The sequence below is a fragment of the Erythrolamprus reginae genome, chromosome 2 (assembly GCF_031021105.1).
Source record: "Erythrolamprus reginae isolate rEryReg1 chromosome 2, rEryReg1.hap1, whole genome shotgun sequence".
NCBI classification, from domain to species: domain Eukaryota; kingdom Metazoa; phylum Chordata; class Lepidosauria; order Squamata; family Dipsadidae; genus Erythrolamprus; species Erythrolamprus reginae.
Genome location: NC_091951.1, coordinates 129,567,069 through 129,584,788, shown reverse-complemented (window position 1 = coordinate 129,584,788; position 17,720 = coordinate 129,567,069). Strand labels below are relative to the sequence as shown.

The window sequence follows — 17,720 nt, the reverse complement described above, 5'->3', positions numbered from 1 at the left end:
ACCACAAGTAATCAAAGAGTATTTAAAGTCAAAAATATGATAAAACCTGAATCCAGAGGATGTTGTTTAGTTTTAGGCTTTCCAGGGCCAAATAATTGAAACCCAGCAGGCAGAAAATATTCATCATGCAAAATGTATTGATTTGTTACCAAGTTAACATCTAAAGAACTAGATTTCCTATTTGGCTAATTAAAAAAAACCTTGCTTGTCAATTGCAAGATGTGACCTTGCATTATAACTTTGAGAATTACCCACAATAAATCTAGATTCACAGAGGTTCTCAAACATTCCTTTTTCATAGACTTCTTAGTATCTCATTATTTTTTTCATGGCACCTCTAGAAGTTTGCAAACTGAGTGATGTGTAGCAAATTTACTAACAATTCTGTTTATTAGTAAAATATCCTATGGCGCTGCTGTGAGTTCTACGTAGCACACCAGGTAACACACAGTTGTAGTCTTTCACAAGAGATTACATTTCAAATCATGAATCCCTGATACTTATATTCACTCATCAAGTCTACCAATGATCCTAAGGAAGAAATAATGTTTTTTGAATATAATACAAGATACAAGGTATAAAGATACGATTATAGCGAATGAGTCTTCTGTACTGATTAATGGCACAGAAATTTATTTTCAATTTCTTATTACTGAAAAATGAGCAATATATTCAGCACTGTTTTATGCTGAAATTTTGTTCCCTTTGGGGAATGAAATTTTCCATCTGTCTGTATATCCATTTCAGTGTAATGTTATTTAGGACCTGGTACAGTAAAATATTTCCTTTTAAATGGACATTTTGGAACTCTCAATAATTCTAATTTACTAAATTTCTGTTAGTATGACAGGTTGTTTAATGAAATCTATAAATGTGAGCAATTATAGTTTAATAAAAAGCATTTTAGCTGAACATTTTTATCAGATAATATGTGTGATTTTTCCATTGAAAATTAAGTTTAAAAATATAAGGTTCCATAACATTAATTAAAATGCTACTAAATAAATCTTACCTTTTATTACTAGAATTTTACCAGACAACAGAATAAATTAGGGAGAAAGACACATAAGATGTACAAGAAAATCTTTCAAGTATGATCCTCTGAGCATCTAAAGAGCTACTATGACAAATAAGAGTAGAAGATATCACAATTGTATCTAAGACAATAAATATAGAAGTGGCATTTATGGAATGAAGCACAAACAACACAACAGCCCTTCATTTTGCCCTTGTTAGCAAGGTTTGATTTGATTATTACTTGGGAATCATAACTCTTTTAGAATATGTACACCAATGACACATGACATAAATGACACATGGATGCATTATTCTGGAAAGTGATGCCTTTAAAGCAAGCTCCCAAAAACATCATTGAAGGTTGGAGTATCTCAGTCATATCAGTACTTGCATTATCTTTGGACATACCCTGTATCATTTAAAATATCAGTATGACAACTTTTTTTTTTGGTGTGTGTGTGTGTGTGTGTGTGTATATGTGTGTCTTTATAGAATAGAATAGAATTTTATTGGCCAAGTGTGATTGGACACACAAGGAATTTGTCTTGGTGCATATGCTCTCAGCGGTACATAAAAGAAAAAGATACATTTGTCAAGAATCATGTGGTACAACACTTAATGATTGTCATGAGGGTCAAATAAGCAATGAAGAAACAATCAATATTCATAAAAATCTTAGGATAAAAGCAACAAGATACAGTCAAACAGTCCTAAGTGGAAGGAAAAGGATGATAGGAACGATGAGAAAAACTAGTAGAAATAGAAGTGCAGATTTAGTAAAAAGTCTGACAGTGTTGAGGGAATTATTTGTTTAGCAGAGTGATGGTGTTTGGAAAAAAACCTGTTCTTGTGTCTAGTTGTCTTGGTGTGCAGTGCTCTGTAGCGACATTTTGAGGGTAGGAGTTGAAACAGTTTGTGTCCAGGATGCGAGGGGTCAGTAAATATTTCCCCCGCCCTCTTTTTGACTCGTGCAGTATACAGGTCTTGTGTTTGTATGTTGTGTTTATGGGTTTTTTCCTATGGAATATTATTTTTTTAATGTATATATTTCAAAAAAAATATTTTTTAAAAAAAATAAAATAACAGTATGACAACATACTTGTGCTGCAAAATGAAACACATAGCTATGAATCAACTCAATTTAATACTGCTTTCCTGACAGCGCTTCTTTGATAATAATAATAATAATAATAATAATAATAATAATATAAATAGTAACAAAATGAAGCTTCTCAAGGTGAAGCAAACTAAGGACTAGCACAGAAAAAATGTAACTCAATGTCGTATGGACAGTTGGCGGAACAAAGCATTGCATGGACAGTTTTTGGAGAAGATTGAAGGCAAAGTGGATAAAGAAAAGACCTGGTCATGGCTTACAAGTGGAACACTCAAAAAGGAGACAGAAGGACTAATACTGGCAGTACAAGAACAGGCCCTTAGAACAAATGCTGTCAAAGCCAGAATTGAAAAATCAACAGACGATCCAAAATGCAGACTCTGTAAAGAAACAGATGAAACAATCGATCACATACTCAGCTGCTGCAAAAAGATCACACAGACTAACTACAAGCATAGACATGATGCTGTGGCACAGATGATCCACTGGAACTTGTGCCGGAATTACCATTTACCAGTGGCAAAGAACTGGTGGGATCATAAGCCCGAAAAAGTGGTCGAAAATGAGCAAGCAAAACTACTGTGGGACTTCCGGCTTCAGACTGACCGAATTCTGAAGCATAACACACCAGACATTGTAATAGTGGAGAAAAAGACAGCAGAATTGAGGAGAAGCAGCTAAAGAAATTAGTGAAATACGAAGATCTAAAAATCGAGCTGCAACGACTCTGGCATAAGCCAGTGAAAGTGGTCCCAGTGGTACTTGGCACGCTGGGCGCAGTGCCAAAGGATCTCTGCGGACATTTGAAAACCATCAGAATTGACAAAATCTACATCTGTCAATTGCAAAAGGCCGCTTTACTGGGATCGGCAAACATAATTCACCGCTACATCACGCAGTCCTAGGTGCTTGGGAAGCGCCCGACTGGTGATGAAATACGAAATCCAGCATAGTGATCTCATTTGCTGTGTTGTACTGACATAATAATAATAATAATAATAATAATAATAATAATAATAATAATATATTAGATTTGTATCCCCCCCCCTCTCCACACACCCGGGGCGGAGAGCTAACTGTAAGCAAACAAAAAAAAGTTACATCTGATTTTACAGAATCATACATATATAATTGTCAATTTCAGCAGTATTAATTCCTATACCATTCTGAATTTGGAGAGTCAAAAATTCCATCACTTTTCATGATTCCTAAATGAAAGCTGTTCCCAGAAATTAGCAAAATGACAATTATATTATCAGAACATTATTATGAGATTACAGCGATCTGCAGCGCCAAGCAAAGGCCATTGGACAACACCAAGAAAAATAATCAAAAGTTAGTTTCTTAATAAATTAATATTTATAGTATTGAAACCGAAGTGTTCCAATGCAGCAATAAATACTGAGTGTTATGTGTAATAAATGCATGAATCAATGAAACAAATTGCGTGGGTTTTTTTTAAAAAAAGTTTGAATGTATGGTTCTATGCACAACTTTTGCTATGAAGAAAAAGAAAATGGACCTGAAATTAACAGTAGTGTTCTGAGTTTGGGCTTCTATCTTTAGGAATCATCCAAAACTATTCATGCAACAGGCCTTCTTGCTCAACAACCTGTAAGTTCAGTGCTTCCAAATCTTCTCTAGCAAGTCCTGCAACCAATCAATCATTAATTGCAATATGAGGGCCATAGTGGGGAGTGGGGAATGGGAAAAAAATCATTTCAGACTGGTTCATTTGTAAATAGACACCATCAGATACACTGTTATATCTGACTGATCAAATAAGTAAAGCAAGAGAACATCAATGCTCAGAGTAATAGCAACAAAAAGCCAGGCACTAAAATTTCTTTACAAATTAAAAGTTCTATGGATGACAGAGAACAAAACAACACCAGATGTCAAAATCACCCGCTCTTGACTCTTTTAGGAATACCAGAACAGATCTGGAAAAAGTTATGGGAAGGATAGGATGCAAGCTCATATTCTGAAGATGCTCCATGAATATTTAACTGCACTTGTCTCCCTAAATTAACTCTTGAAGGATATTATAATATTACTTCATTTTCTTAATAACATTCATTGACATAAGGATATGATAGTTTTCAATATTTAGGTTTCAAAAAGAAGAGCAGGAACATCTACTGCGAAACACATTATGGGTTTTGGATTTTTGCTTATGTACACTCCCAAAATGATGATCCAACCAAAGCAATTGTTTTCCCCACTAGAAGATTCCCTTATTATTGAATTTATTTACCAGAAATACAGTGGTACCTCATGATACGAACCCCTCGCCATACGAACAACCCGAGATACGAACCTGGGGTTTGGAAATTTTTTGCCTCTTCTTATGAACTTTTTCCATCTTACGAACCTGCCACCGCCGAGAAGCCCCGCCACCCGGCTGTCGTCTTTTGAAACAGCCGGGGGGCTTCTCAGCGTCCTCCTGAACCCGAATGCCAAACCCAAACTTCCGGGTTCAGCATTCGGGAGGCTGCCGAGAAGCCCCCCGGCTGTTTCAAAAGGTAACAGCCCGGCGGTGGGGCTTCTCGGCGGCCACCCGAACCCGAACTTTTGCCGAACTTCCGGGTTCGGCATTGGGAGAACGCTGAGAAGTGCCCGTCTGTTTCAAAAGGTGACAGCCGGGCATCGTCGTTTTTTTTCCGTTGCACGCATTAATTGATTTTACATTGTTTCCTATGGGAAACAATGTTTCGTCTTACGAACTTTTCGCCTTACGAACCTCCCCCGGAAACCAATTAGGTTCGTAAGACGAGGTATTACTGTACTAGGTTTCACAATTCTTTTGGCTTTTGACTTGTTATTTAGATAACCACACCCATTCATTATGCTTGAGAGCACTCTAAATTACTACTTACAGGAAGGTTATCGCAGAAATAAATGTTATTGAGGAATCGAGGAATAACATTACTCTAATTCACATATTTGTAAATTTAAGATGGAGTTGGAGGGAAGTACCAGAGAACTTTAGCTTTAAAAGATCCTGAGCATTATTTGATACATAGAATTTTAAACAGGAAAACCATTTACCAAAATCTGAGAAGACCAAAGTTTATTTATTTATTTATTGGATTTGTATGCCGCCCCTCTCTGTAGACCCGTTACCAAGTTACCAAGGAGAAACAAGGAAAAAAATGAAGAAGCAAACTCGCAATTATAAATGGATTAAAGTTAGTTTAACTGTAATTGCAGTTAGTTTAACTGTAGTTGGGCATTCTTTGCATTTAGCATTTTGATAATTTATCAAAGGAACTTTACTAAGTGGTCTTAAAGTACAGTAATGAATTGACATAAGGACCTTTCATATCAAAGCTTTTGTATATTATTTTTTCTTGAGGAAACATTTCAGATTATTATAAGGCATTTTGTTCCTGTCTACCAATTAACCTAATATGGGAAATCCAATTTCTTCAGTGGAGAAAAAAATAGTGGCGCTGTTTCATTTTTTCTTTTATTTTACTAATAAGAAGAAAAACTAATTTGAGTTGGCTGCTGTAGCTCTGATAGTCCTTGGAATGAAATTAAAGAGACATCTCCCTCTGCCCCCAAAACACACACACAATTATATAGACTATAGATGAAACATCATTCAATATACACATATTTCACTGAGAAAATCAATTACAGTTTCATACGATGAATATCAGAGCAACATTTTCAAAAATTTCTAATGGTCTATACTACAATTATCGGATAAAGCCAGATGTGATAAATTCCAACTTTCATTGCCAGCTTTACATAGAACTTAGAAAAAATCCAAATATATAACCACGTAATAGTATTTAGCTAATGTAAAGTTAGTGCTGGGGCAAACAGCATTTTCCAAAAAGAATTTGTCCTATTTACATGTCTTTGTTTCCATTAATGGGTTGCAGAGTTAACGAAACCCAGATTTGATAGCAATCAAATGTACGTATTTTGTATTTTCTTTGTATATAAAATAACATTAGGAGCAAATAAGAAGCCATCCCTTCCTGTTGCAAATATAATTCACAATTTAATCTGTTTTATTAGCCCCTTTTAACTATTCCATGAAAGAAAAAATGTGCCATTGCTTTGAATATATATATTGCATTCATATCGGTCTTCCTAGATTGCAACCAAATAATCCATCCTTCAGTGAATGAAAGGAACTGAGAATTGTAAAGGCTGGTGGATCAAATCAAAGCACAATGTATTCCAGCTTTCTGTTCCAACTAGATGCCAGTGGAAAACCCAGAAAGAGAAGTTTATTCTCACTCATGTTTCTAGTTGATAGTTATAAATGTGCTACCATTATTCCTTAGACACAAACACAGACACATAACCCCCACCCAAATACAATAGTAACCATTAAGAGCCTTCTCAACCTTAAACCTGCATAATCCTCTTTCTAATATATTTCTGTTGTCACCATTGTCACATATAGTTGTAAATCCGGAATTGAACTCTTTATAGTGTGAATAGCATTTTTGATCAACCATTAGTTTTGTTAGATGACCATGTAGTTTAATCTTTTGAAAGAAAAAAAATTAATGTCTTCTATCATATTCTCTTCCCCACAAATTTAATCATTTTTATAACCTAAAAAACCAATTATTTTTATCAAATGAAGGTTAATTTTACTAGTTTATTTTTTTTGTCCTTTTCTGCATTTTCTCTATTTTACCATACTGTGATCAGAACTACAAATAGCATTGATCTGATTGATCCTACTATAGATATTTATAAACTGCTTGTAATTGTACTATCCTATTGTATTGTATTGGCGTATATCATAAAAGTGATGCTCTGAGGACACTCATTGTGTTTGGTTATCCTTGGGTTTGGGGATTGGGATATTTTTCTCCTATTAAATCCCCACTTCCATTTTTATGACTTATTTTTTTAACTATTGTTATTTATTTATTTATTTATTTATTTATTTATTTGATTTGATTTGATTTGATTTGTATGCCACCCCTCTCCGAGGACTCGGAGCGGCTATAAAAATTAGAATATAAATTATAATTTTGTATAAGTTGCTACTATCTTCTAACTAAGGTGTAGAGGCAATATCTCTCTATAAAAGTATTAAGGTGACAGGATCTACATATATATTAATCTATGGCATTGCTTCAGGCATGGATTTAGTCCTGTTATTAGTTTGCATTTGGTTTAGAATGGTGCATCTCTGTATTCTGATTTGAATGAAAAACATTTTTTTGTAAACTAGTAATTGAAACTGATCACTTTTTACAATTCTCCTTACATACAATTTTATAAGTTGTGACAATATGACTTACAGTTCAGTCACATCTTTGGGGACCCCTTTTGGGAGGAACCGCAACCCTTTATTACTGCAGCGAACTACAGAGTCCATACAGGTGCATTGGTCTGGACAACGGGGAGAGAAATGACAGCTGTTTTCAGTGTTACCTACAAAAAAATAGAGAAAGTAGATGAAAATAATGTTAATAAATACAACTGGGATAAAATTGAGAAAGTTCATTTCTAACACATTAGCTTCCCTCATGTAAATCTAATACAACCAATATCTACAAATCATCATTATCAGGCTACATTATTGTCCTTTGCTTTAAACTGTTTTAATTCCAGTGTAATACTGATAATATGTATCTAATTGTAAACATTCACAGTAGGGAGACAGACCTAAGCCCTTAGAAAATATTGTTTCCATGAGAAAACAATTGTTCAATTGTGTCTGACTCTGAGACTAAAGGCGAGACGATAATTCACAGTCCCCTGGTTTCTAGCCTCTTCCCTTTATTATTATTATTAATTATTATTATTATTATTATTATTATTATTATTATTATTATTATTATTAGTAGTAGTAGTAGTAGTAGTAGTAGTTGTAGTAGTATTAATTCAATTTTTATGCCGCCCTTCCCCTTAGACTCAGGGCGGCTTACAAAATGTTAGCAATAGCACTTTTTAACAGAGCCAGCGTATTGCCCCTCACAATCCGAATCCTCATTACCCACCTCGAAAAGATGGAAGTGAGATTTGAATCGCTGACCTACAGATCTATAGTCAGCTTCAGTGGCCTGAAGTACAACACTCTACCTGTTGCGCCACCTCAGCTCTAACTACAACAAACTGGATCTCTATATGAAAATACAATTAACTAAATATTCCAACCATACAAGCTCTGCTTCATAAACTAGCATAAGCTCCTTGTATTGATATTTTATTTATATTATTGCTAAGGATGATTGATTTACCCCTCAAAAGGTAAATCAGCAGAGAGCTGTCCATAAACCTCCCAATATTGAATCCACTGAATTCTTCTAAATTTGTATTTTTTTAAAAATCCACAACATTTTAAAATTAAATCTTTAAAAAACTCTCAAAAATCTTTAAAAAAATAAAATCTTTTGTGTTTCTGCATTAGATCAATTTGGGTTTTGGGTCATTTTAATTTCCAATATTTACTTATTTCCAGCCATGAATTAATAGGCACAACTGCTATCACCCAGCAACTGACAGCAAAATATTATATTTGACTATGTTGTAAAAAATATATATATATTTAAGCTGACCACAGAGAAAATGCATTTATGATGGATCATTTACTTGTTGCTGTAATTTGCTGACTAGTATGCAGATCTGAATTATTTTAAAACATTTGCCCTGTTTAACCTTATAAAACACCTCTGAAAAACATCTATTTGTTTCCTGACATGGTGAACAATTTATTCAACATGCCAGACTTTCAATATTAATACGAAACGTTCCTTAATTTTTTAAATCATGAGTCTTGTTGTTTATAACAAGCATAATAAGCACCAAGCAATAAGATCCGCTATGCTTTCACCAAGAACTGGAGATCCACGTGCAAGTGCATATAAATACTTAATAACTGAAACATGGGTGCTCATTTGCACAAAGCAGATTTTATAAAACAAATTAAACTTCAAAAATGGAGAACAACAGAGTTCCTGCCATGAAAGTAAGCCTTTCAGTTAAGACTATTAAACCATGGATTTCTTCCAAAATTAGCATGTGGGTTCACAAAGCACTAGATACAGACGAATAGTGGTATCTAAATGTGCCTAGAAAAAATTGTAGAATAATCTTTAAATGTAGCCAATTAAAAAAAAATAACCTAATGTTTCACAATCCATAGAATTATCTACCCACCATATGGTGCTTATTCTCAAAATCATTTTCATTGTTTCAACTGAAAGGACTCACAATGTTATAAGGTCATTGGCTTCAGTTTTGAACAATGACTTCAATGCATGACTGGGTCTAATAAAATGAACAGACATAGTCTTTTATTATGTTGGCAAAAGTTCCAATTTCCATTAGAAAAGTAATTAAAATAAACAACGGCCAAATAGTACCACAGAAACAAACTCTTTGTTTTTCACTCTTATGTGTAAAAGTTTGGAATGTTGGTTCTAATTCTTTCATTTAAAAATGTGAATGCTTTTCACTATAAAATGAAGCTACAGTAACTCTCACTTCATGACTAAGCTAGAAGGCTACAGACATGATGAAATCTGTACAAAGGTACAGTAAGCAAGAAAAGGAAAATTAATTCAGGTTCTAACTGAACTATGCCAGAAAATCCCAAGAACAATACAGTAACCAACAGATGAAGAGATCATCCTAATGCCAATTCCAAAGAAAGGTTTAAAAGAATGTGAAGACTACTGTACAAATATCCTTAATATCAAAATAATGCTTAGAGTCATAGTTCCCTCTAAGCTGAGCAGTGAGCAATTGCTCACTTAAAAATCATCATCAACTCAGAGTTTTCCAAACCTGCCCAGAAGCCGAGAGGGAAAGAGTGAGAGGGAAGGAGAGAGAGAGGAAGAGAGGAAGAGAGAGAAACAGATAGAAAAAAGAGAGGAAGGAAAAGAGAAAGAAAAAGAATGGGAGGAAGGAAGAGAGAAAGAAAATCAAAATCTAGTTTGAAACTAGCTCAACTATTTAAGTGGCATTTTGATATTGATAGAGTTGCCCTATTATGAGCTCACTGTTATAGACACACAGTATGTATGTATGTATGTATGTATGTATGTATGTATGTATGTATGTATGTATGTATTTATTATTTCTGTGCCGCCCAGTCCCAAAGGGACTGCCGCTCAGACACTATACTTTTCCGCCCCCCCAAAAAAAAAATTAGAGGGAACACTGCTTAGAGTAATCCAATATAGATTAGAATCCCTACATGGAACAATACTGCTAAAAGAAGCTGAAGAAAAAGAAACATTATTGGCAAGGCACACTGGGTATCTGAGAAAAGAGCATCAAATATAAGTCAAGGTAAATTGATGCAATCAGTGATTATACAAAGACTTATACAAAGATTGGCCCATGGATTTCCATTGCTCTCCTCTCCTATGCCTTCTGTGTATCTACACATAGGCACTGGACCCAGCTATTCCTTCTCTTCCTTATCAGCCTCCTCCAGATCTGGGAGCTGTTGACTCTCCATCCGAGGGCTGATGGATGGTCCAGGCTCCACCTCTGTCTCTCTCTCTCTTTCCCACCTCCATTCTCTTTTCCCCCTTGGAGTTCCCAGGTGTCAATTATGTCAAGATTAACCAATTTTGGACACATGCATTTAAAACCTACAATAACTCTTTAGCAAAATACAAATTATGGGAAATATAGGAAAAAAATAGAGATGCGAAGTGAAGTGGGTGGATTCATTATAGCAATAAGGGGTGCAATACTGGAAGACCTAAAAGGCCTGTTTGGGAAAAGGTCATACTGGAGGAAATTTCTTCGTATGGTCACTTAGAGCATCTTGATGGGACAAATCAATTAATAACTCTGTCTACTCCCCAAGAATGAGATTTTGAATGTAGGCCAATAGTTAATATAATTCCCCAAATTCTTAAAGTTCCTGATAATGTCAAGTAGACAACTCACTTAAATCCCTGCTTCCTGCAATACTTTGGCTAATTTTCCTTACTGAGACCTATAGGAGAAAACAATTCCTTTTAACCTATATGTGGAAAAAAGCTTCATCTCTGAGCTGAAATATCATATTTATACTAGGAAAAGATACAATATGATCACATTATCATGTTCTAGAAGTATGCTTACCATCACATGTGAAATCCTGTGTAGCAACATCTTGAATTGGAATCTCCTTTAAGAAGAAGGGTTTTTGGCAACGTGGATTTCCACTGACAATTCTTCTCTTCCTTAACCATTTCCCCAACCATGCTAAGTGGCAGTTGCAGTTAAATGGATTAGATAGCAAATTGCTAGATGAAAAATGAGGGAAAAGATGCAGTTAGCTTTGAAGAAATCAAGACATAGATTTTTCAAAAGCTAATTGACATTCAAGTAGGAAACTTCTGGTAATAAATTAATTTTACAATGGTAGCTGCATGCCTACAGGGGTTTTTTTGTTTTTGTTTTCTCAAAAACAAGACATAAAGAAAAATCTGCTGGACAAATTCTGTTGTCATTAGGTTTCTTATCATGTACTAGATCAATTTAAAATGGAAATTGTTAGCTATTGCTAAATAATCCTGTAAACAGAAGCTCTTGCTTTGAGTCTCTGCCTCTGCATCATATGGAGACAGTCTGATCAGTCTCAGAAGCTCCAAAGAATACAAGTTAATCTGATATTTGAACGTTAATGCCATATCTTTTTAAAGATATTTTTTTCCTCAATAACCACACAAGTGTCTCTTTATGGCGAACCACAATAGTACAGATTGGATTAGAGATCAATGCCCTTCAGCTGTTGCTAAATTACAGTTTTGAACAGTCACAAGAAAAAGGATCAATGGAGATGAATGTTGGAACTATAATTCAGCAACATCAGGAAAGTCATAGGTTCCTTACTTCTGGTAAAGTCTTATAAATTACCCAACCAGCATTTTGAAATGGAGGAAGGAAGGACTGCTAGTAACATTTTTAAAGTAATGTGAAATTCAGTTTGGTTATTTTGAAATGCACATTGCAATTTCTGAAATATGAACTAAAAGGAGGTGAGGCATATGACATGATACATTTTAGTCAATTTTCTCCATAGCCTCAAACAGATAACTTCAGTTAAAATAATACCTTTAGATGAGTTGGGAATTTGGGATGCATATAAATAAATAGCTATTGAAATTTATTGATATTAAGGCAAAGCTAAACCTGTTTTCAGAGAAAAAATATTGATTTTCATGCTACTGGAATACCAAGCAGTCAATGTGATTTAAAGGGAACAGACAATAATGCATTTTATTGTGTGAAACTCAAAGATGTAGCATTACTAAAAAATATATCTTGCTGTATCTAAGCACGTAGTTCAAGTGTATTTCTCATAAGTGTTCAAGTGTTTCTTCCCATAGTTATGGGAATATGATGGGAATTAAAGAAATGAAGTTTTCTGAAAAATGGCTAATTAATTGTAATTATGTTACAATTGTGTTACAATTTGGTTTCCTCTCCCTCCCAAAACAGAGATTAACTATTGCAATCATAGAAGAAGACTGACGGCAGAAAAAGACCTCATGGTCCATCTAGTCTGCCCTTATACCATTTCCTGTATTTTATCTTAGGATGGATGGATGTTTGTCCCAGGCATGTTTAAATTCAGTTACTGTGGATTTACCAACCACGTCTGCTGGACGTTTGTTCCAAGGATCTACTATTCTTTCAGTTAAATAATATTTTCTCATGTTGCTTTTGATCTTTTCCCCAACTAACTTCAGATTGTGTCCCCTTGTTCTTGTGTTCACTTTCCTATTAAAAACACTTCCCTCCTGAACCTTATTTAACCCTTGAAATGCCAGAAGAGATGTCTAGAGAAGCGATGGAGGAAGAGTAAGTCCAAATCCGATCGAACATTTGTAAGAGCTCATATTAAGACTTACAAAGTGGCGCTCAAGGCGGCAAGATGCACGTATCATGCCACCTTGATTGCATCAGCGGAATCCCACCTGGCCGCTCTGTTTAGAGTGACCCGCTCCCTTCTTAACCAGGAGGGAGTTGGGGAGCCCTTACAGAGTAGTGCCAAGGATTTTAACTCATTTTTCGCTGATAAAATCACTCAGATCCGGGCGGACCTCGACTGCAATTGGATAACAGAGTCGACTGACAATGAGTCAGTTGAGGTGACTGGGGCCCGTACTTGTCCATCTATCTGGGAAGAGTTTGATCTGGTGACACCTGATGAAGTGGACAAGGCCATTGTAGCTGTGAGTTCTGCCACCTGTTTACTGGATCCGTGTCCCTCCTGGCTGGTTTCGGCCAGCAGGAAGGTGACACGGAGCTGGGTCTGTGTCAACGCTTCTTTGAGGAAGTGGTCTTTTCCGGATCCCTACAAAGAGGCACTTGTGCACCCCCTCCTCAAGAAGCCTTCCCTGGATCCAGCCATTCTTAACAACTATCGGCCAGTCTCCAACCTTGTGTGAATACTTGGTTTTAATAAGGGGTTTTAGTTATTTATAACATTAGATTTGTCATACGATGTTTTATTATTGTTGTTAGCCACCCCGACTCTACAGAGAGGGGCGGCATACAAATCTGATAAATAAATAAATAATAAATAAATAAACTAACTTCAGATTGTGTCCCATTGTTCTTATGTTCACTTTACTATTAAAAACACTTCCCTCCTGAACCTTATTTAACCCTTTAACTTATTCAAATGTTTCGATCATGTCCCCCCTTTTCCTTCTGTCCTCCAGACTTGAGTTCATTAACTCTTTCCTGATACATTTTAGGCTTAAGACCTTGCACCATTCTTGTAGCCCGTCTTTGGACCTGTTCAATTTTGTCAATATCTTTTTGTAGGTGAGGTCTCCAGAACTGAAAACAGTATTCCAAATGTGGTCTCATCAGTGGGATCACAATCTCCCTCTACCTGCTTGTTACACCTCTAGCTATGCAGCCAAGCATCCTACTTGCTTTTCCTACCGCCCGACCACACTGCTCACCCATTTTGAGACTGTCAGAAATCACTACCGTTAAATCCTTCTCTTCTGAAGTTTTTGCTAACACAGAACTGCCAATACAATACTCAGATTGAGGATTCCTTTTCCCCAAGTGCATTATTTTACATTTGGAAACATTAAACTATAATTTCCATTGCTTTGACCATTTATCTAGTAAAGCTAAATCATTTACCATATTACAGATGCCTCCAGTAATATCAACCCTATTGCACACTTTAGAGTCATTGGCAAATAGGCAAACCTTCCCCTATGTCACTCACAAACATATTAAAAAGAATAGGACCCAGAACAGACCCTTGTGGCACACCGCTTGTAACCTGTCTCTGCTCAGAATATTCTCCATTCACAATAACTCTCTGTTGTCTACTCTTCGGCCAGCTGCAAATCCACTGAACTATCCAGGGATTAAGTCCAGTCTTCACTAATTTATCTATCAGCTCCTTATGTGGAACCGTATCAAAGGCTTTGCTGAAGTCTAGATAGGCAATATCCACGGCACCACCTTCATCCAACACCTTTGTGACATAGTCAAAGAAATCAATGAGATTAGTCTGACATGATTTGCCTTCAGTAAAGCCATGCTGATTTGGGTCCAATAAGTTATTGGTTTTTAGGTGCTGATTTATCGTCTTTTTGAGTAGAGTCTCCATCATTTAAATTACAATCTATCTGGGATGACAATTCTTTAGTATAAATGGCATGCTTGCATTTATATCTGTGATTAAACATTATTACAATTTTCAGTGACTCTTCATATGTTTGGTATAAAGCATACACACACATTTACATATGGTTTGACATAAACAAAGTACCAAGGAGATCTCAAAATTAAACCATCAGATTAAAGATATCTATTCTTCTTTTTCCAATTGTCATTGTTGGGATTGTAATTACTTAGCTGTTTTTAATGATTGTGGCACAGGATACAAGGTCTATCTAAAACCCAAATGAAGGGAGTAACTTTAAAAATCTAGAAAGGCAGAGAAAATAAATACAGGTTTTGCCAAGTTAAAAATTGGAAAGAAATGTGAGAATACTTAAGTGGCAATTAAAGTAAATAATGATAAGGCATACAAATAGAACACTTCAAAGACTCTTAATACACAGAGAAAAAGTAAACCAGAACAAAAGCCATTGGATCTGTGGTAGAGAGATTAGTAAAAGGCCTGAAGGATCTGAGTCATGAAATTAAAATTCAAATGATGCTTGTAATGGAACATTTATACTATTGCTGTGAGCCAGGAAAACTGATTTGTCCCATAAAACAATTTTGCTCAATCTATCAAGGATCAGGCCAGTGAATATCTCTTTTTTCAGCCACACCAAGGACCAAGTGCAAAGCTCTTGCAATAGACTTACAATATATTAGCCATTAGCATAAGTACCTGCTAGTTATAACAGTAATTCCCATTATATTTGTGAGGGGAAAGCGGAAATTATAAACATAGTGATGATCATGGTGATGATGCTTGAGGACCATTTCAACCCACTGGGTGGCCCATAGTGCTTGTGCCAGCAGCGGAAGCATGCTACAGATCCCATGAGTCCAATTATTCTAGTTTCTGGGGTCCAGGAATATGGCCTTCTCTGATGCCCTCTGGAACATCTTGTCACCTGATGTGAGGTTGGGCCAATCCTATATTTTTGTAAGGGCCTAAAGATGTGGCTGTGCCAGTTGGCTTGTTTCCCAGTGAGGGAACAGCACAATGTAGGTGGTTGATTGAGTAATAACAGATCCACCTCTTCCCCTTCTCGGTGTGTGCTTGGTTTTAATTTATTTTTATGTTTTAACTGTATATCTAACTGTGAGCCTGCCAGAGCTACCCTATAGTAAGATGGGAAGTCAAATAAAATAATAAACCAAACCAACCAAACAAGAACAAAATAAAACCAATACCATTTTGGATACATTTGAAAAAGAAACCTTTGCAAATATTCATCCTTTTATAAACCAGGATCCTTAATCTTAATTCCAAGAGACTATCCACGCCAATATGCAACAGCTCTAATAATTAATAGCACCTGAACTATGAAGTTGTCACCATCTCATCAAGTTCAAACATTGTCTCTCCTAGGATACGCTTTAGAACAGTTTTCTAAATGTCCCAAAGGTATTTTTTCCCCACTTTTGACCTGGATGACTGAAAATCTCCATTGATAGAGTTTTTTAAACGTGACCACTTAAGATGTATGGAGTTAAATTCCCAGAATTCATGCTGGCTAGGGAAGTCCACACATCTCAAAGGTGCCAAGTATAAGAAATACCATATCTTACAATGCTTTAAAGACTTTTCCCTACTGGGCCTCATAACTGCAACATGGAAAACAAGAATACTAACTACCAGTTAAAATCTCCCTTTGCTTTGAAATTATTAAGGCGACAGGTATGAAGCTCTGGAATATTCTCCAGGATTATTCCAATTTTGGGAGGGGGGTTCACATAATTAAATTAAAGCAGTGACAATAAAGTAAATGCAAGAGTCTTAAGTGATAACAGATGACTTACATTGTAGATAAAGAAACAAGAGTATTGAAGGCTCCTGGAGTTATTGTAGTAATGCGATTGTCATACAGAGAGAGTAACCTTACTGAGCTCAATCCTATAAAAGTGTCATTGTTTACACAACTAATCATGTTGCTCCTGAGCATCCTGAAAAAGATTCAAACATAAAATTAGACTTACTGAATTGATGTTGGAGAGGGAACAGAAAAAAAAACCACAGAAAGGGAATTATTTTGTGAAACAAGGCAATCAAAAGAAGTATGGCTGCTTAAGAATTGGCCAGTGTATCCAGATCTCCTGGAAAAGGTAAAATAGGTTGATTTGGAAATATGCGGGGAGCACTTATATTTTCACTCAATATAAGGTAAGATTCAGGAATAAATCGGGAATTATTAAATTGAGAGTAATCAATACATGAACACTTTCTTTACGTTTTTCTCAACCTATCCTACATAGTTTAATGAGTCTGCAGAAGAAAACCTTTTATGTGCACTATTACATATACAGTGATACCTTGTCTTACAAACGCCTCGTCATACAAACTTTTCGAGATACAAACCTGGGGTTTAAGATTTTTTTGCCTCTTCTTACAAACTATTTTCACCTTACAAACCCACCGCTGCCACTGGGATGCCCCACCTCTGGACCTCCGTTGCCAGCAAAGCACCCGTTTTTGCGCTGCTGGGATTCCCCTGAGGCTCCCCTCCATGGGAAACCCCACCTCTGGACTTCCGTGTTTTTATGATGCTGCAGGGGAATCCCAGCAGGGGAATCCCATCAGCACAAAAACGGGTTCTTTGCTGGCAATGGAAGTCCGGAGGTGGGGTTTCCCAGCGAGGGGGGGCCTCAGTGAAATTGCAGCATTGCAAAAACACAGACGTCTGGAGATTCTCTGGGAAATCCCACCTCCGGACTTCCGTTGCCAGCGAAGCACTCGTTTTTGTGATGCTGGGATTCCTCAGCTGGGATTCCCCTGCAGCATCGCAAAAACACAGAAGTCCAGAGATGGGGTTATCCTATGGTGGGGAACCTCAGGGGAATCCCAGCAGTGCAAAAACGAGCGCTTTGTCTGGCAAAAGGGGTGAATTTTGGGCTTGCATGTATGCTTTTCCATTGATTCCTATGGGAAACATTGTTTTGTCTTACAAACTTT

General features: G+C 36.2%; 1 protein-coding gene across 2 annotated transcripts in view; it reads right to left on the bottom strand.

Annotated features, from left to right (window-relative positions):
• Positions 1 to 17,720, bottom strand: part of SLIT3 (slit guidance ligand 3) — a 505,354-nt gene that overhangs the window by 100,299 nt on the left and 387,335 nt on the right. For both annotated transcript variants that reach the window (XM_070739462.1, XM_070739463.1), the window contains 3 exons: positions 16,571 to 16,714; positions 11,207 to 11,370; positions 7,420 to 7,552 (listed from right to left, as the gene is read on the bottom strand). In XM_070739462.1, the coding sequence (XP_070595563.1) occupies positions 7,420 to 7,552; positions 11,207 to 11,370; positions 16,571 to 16,714 (441 nt within the window). The remainder of the gene's footprint in view (positions 1 to 7,419; positions 7,553 to 11,206; positions 11,371 to 16,570; positions 16,715 to 17,720) is intronic.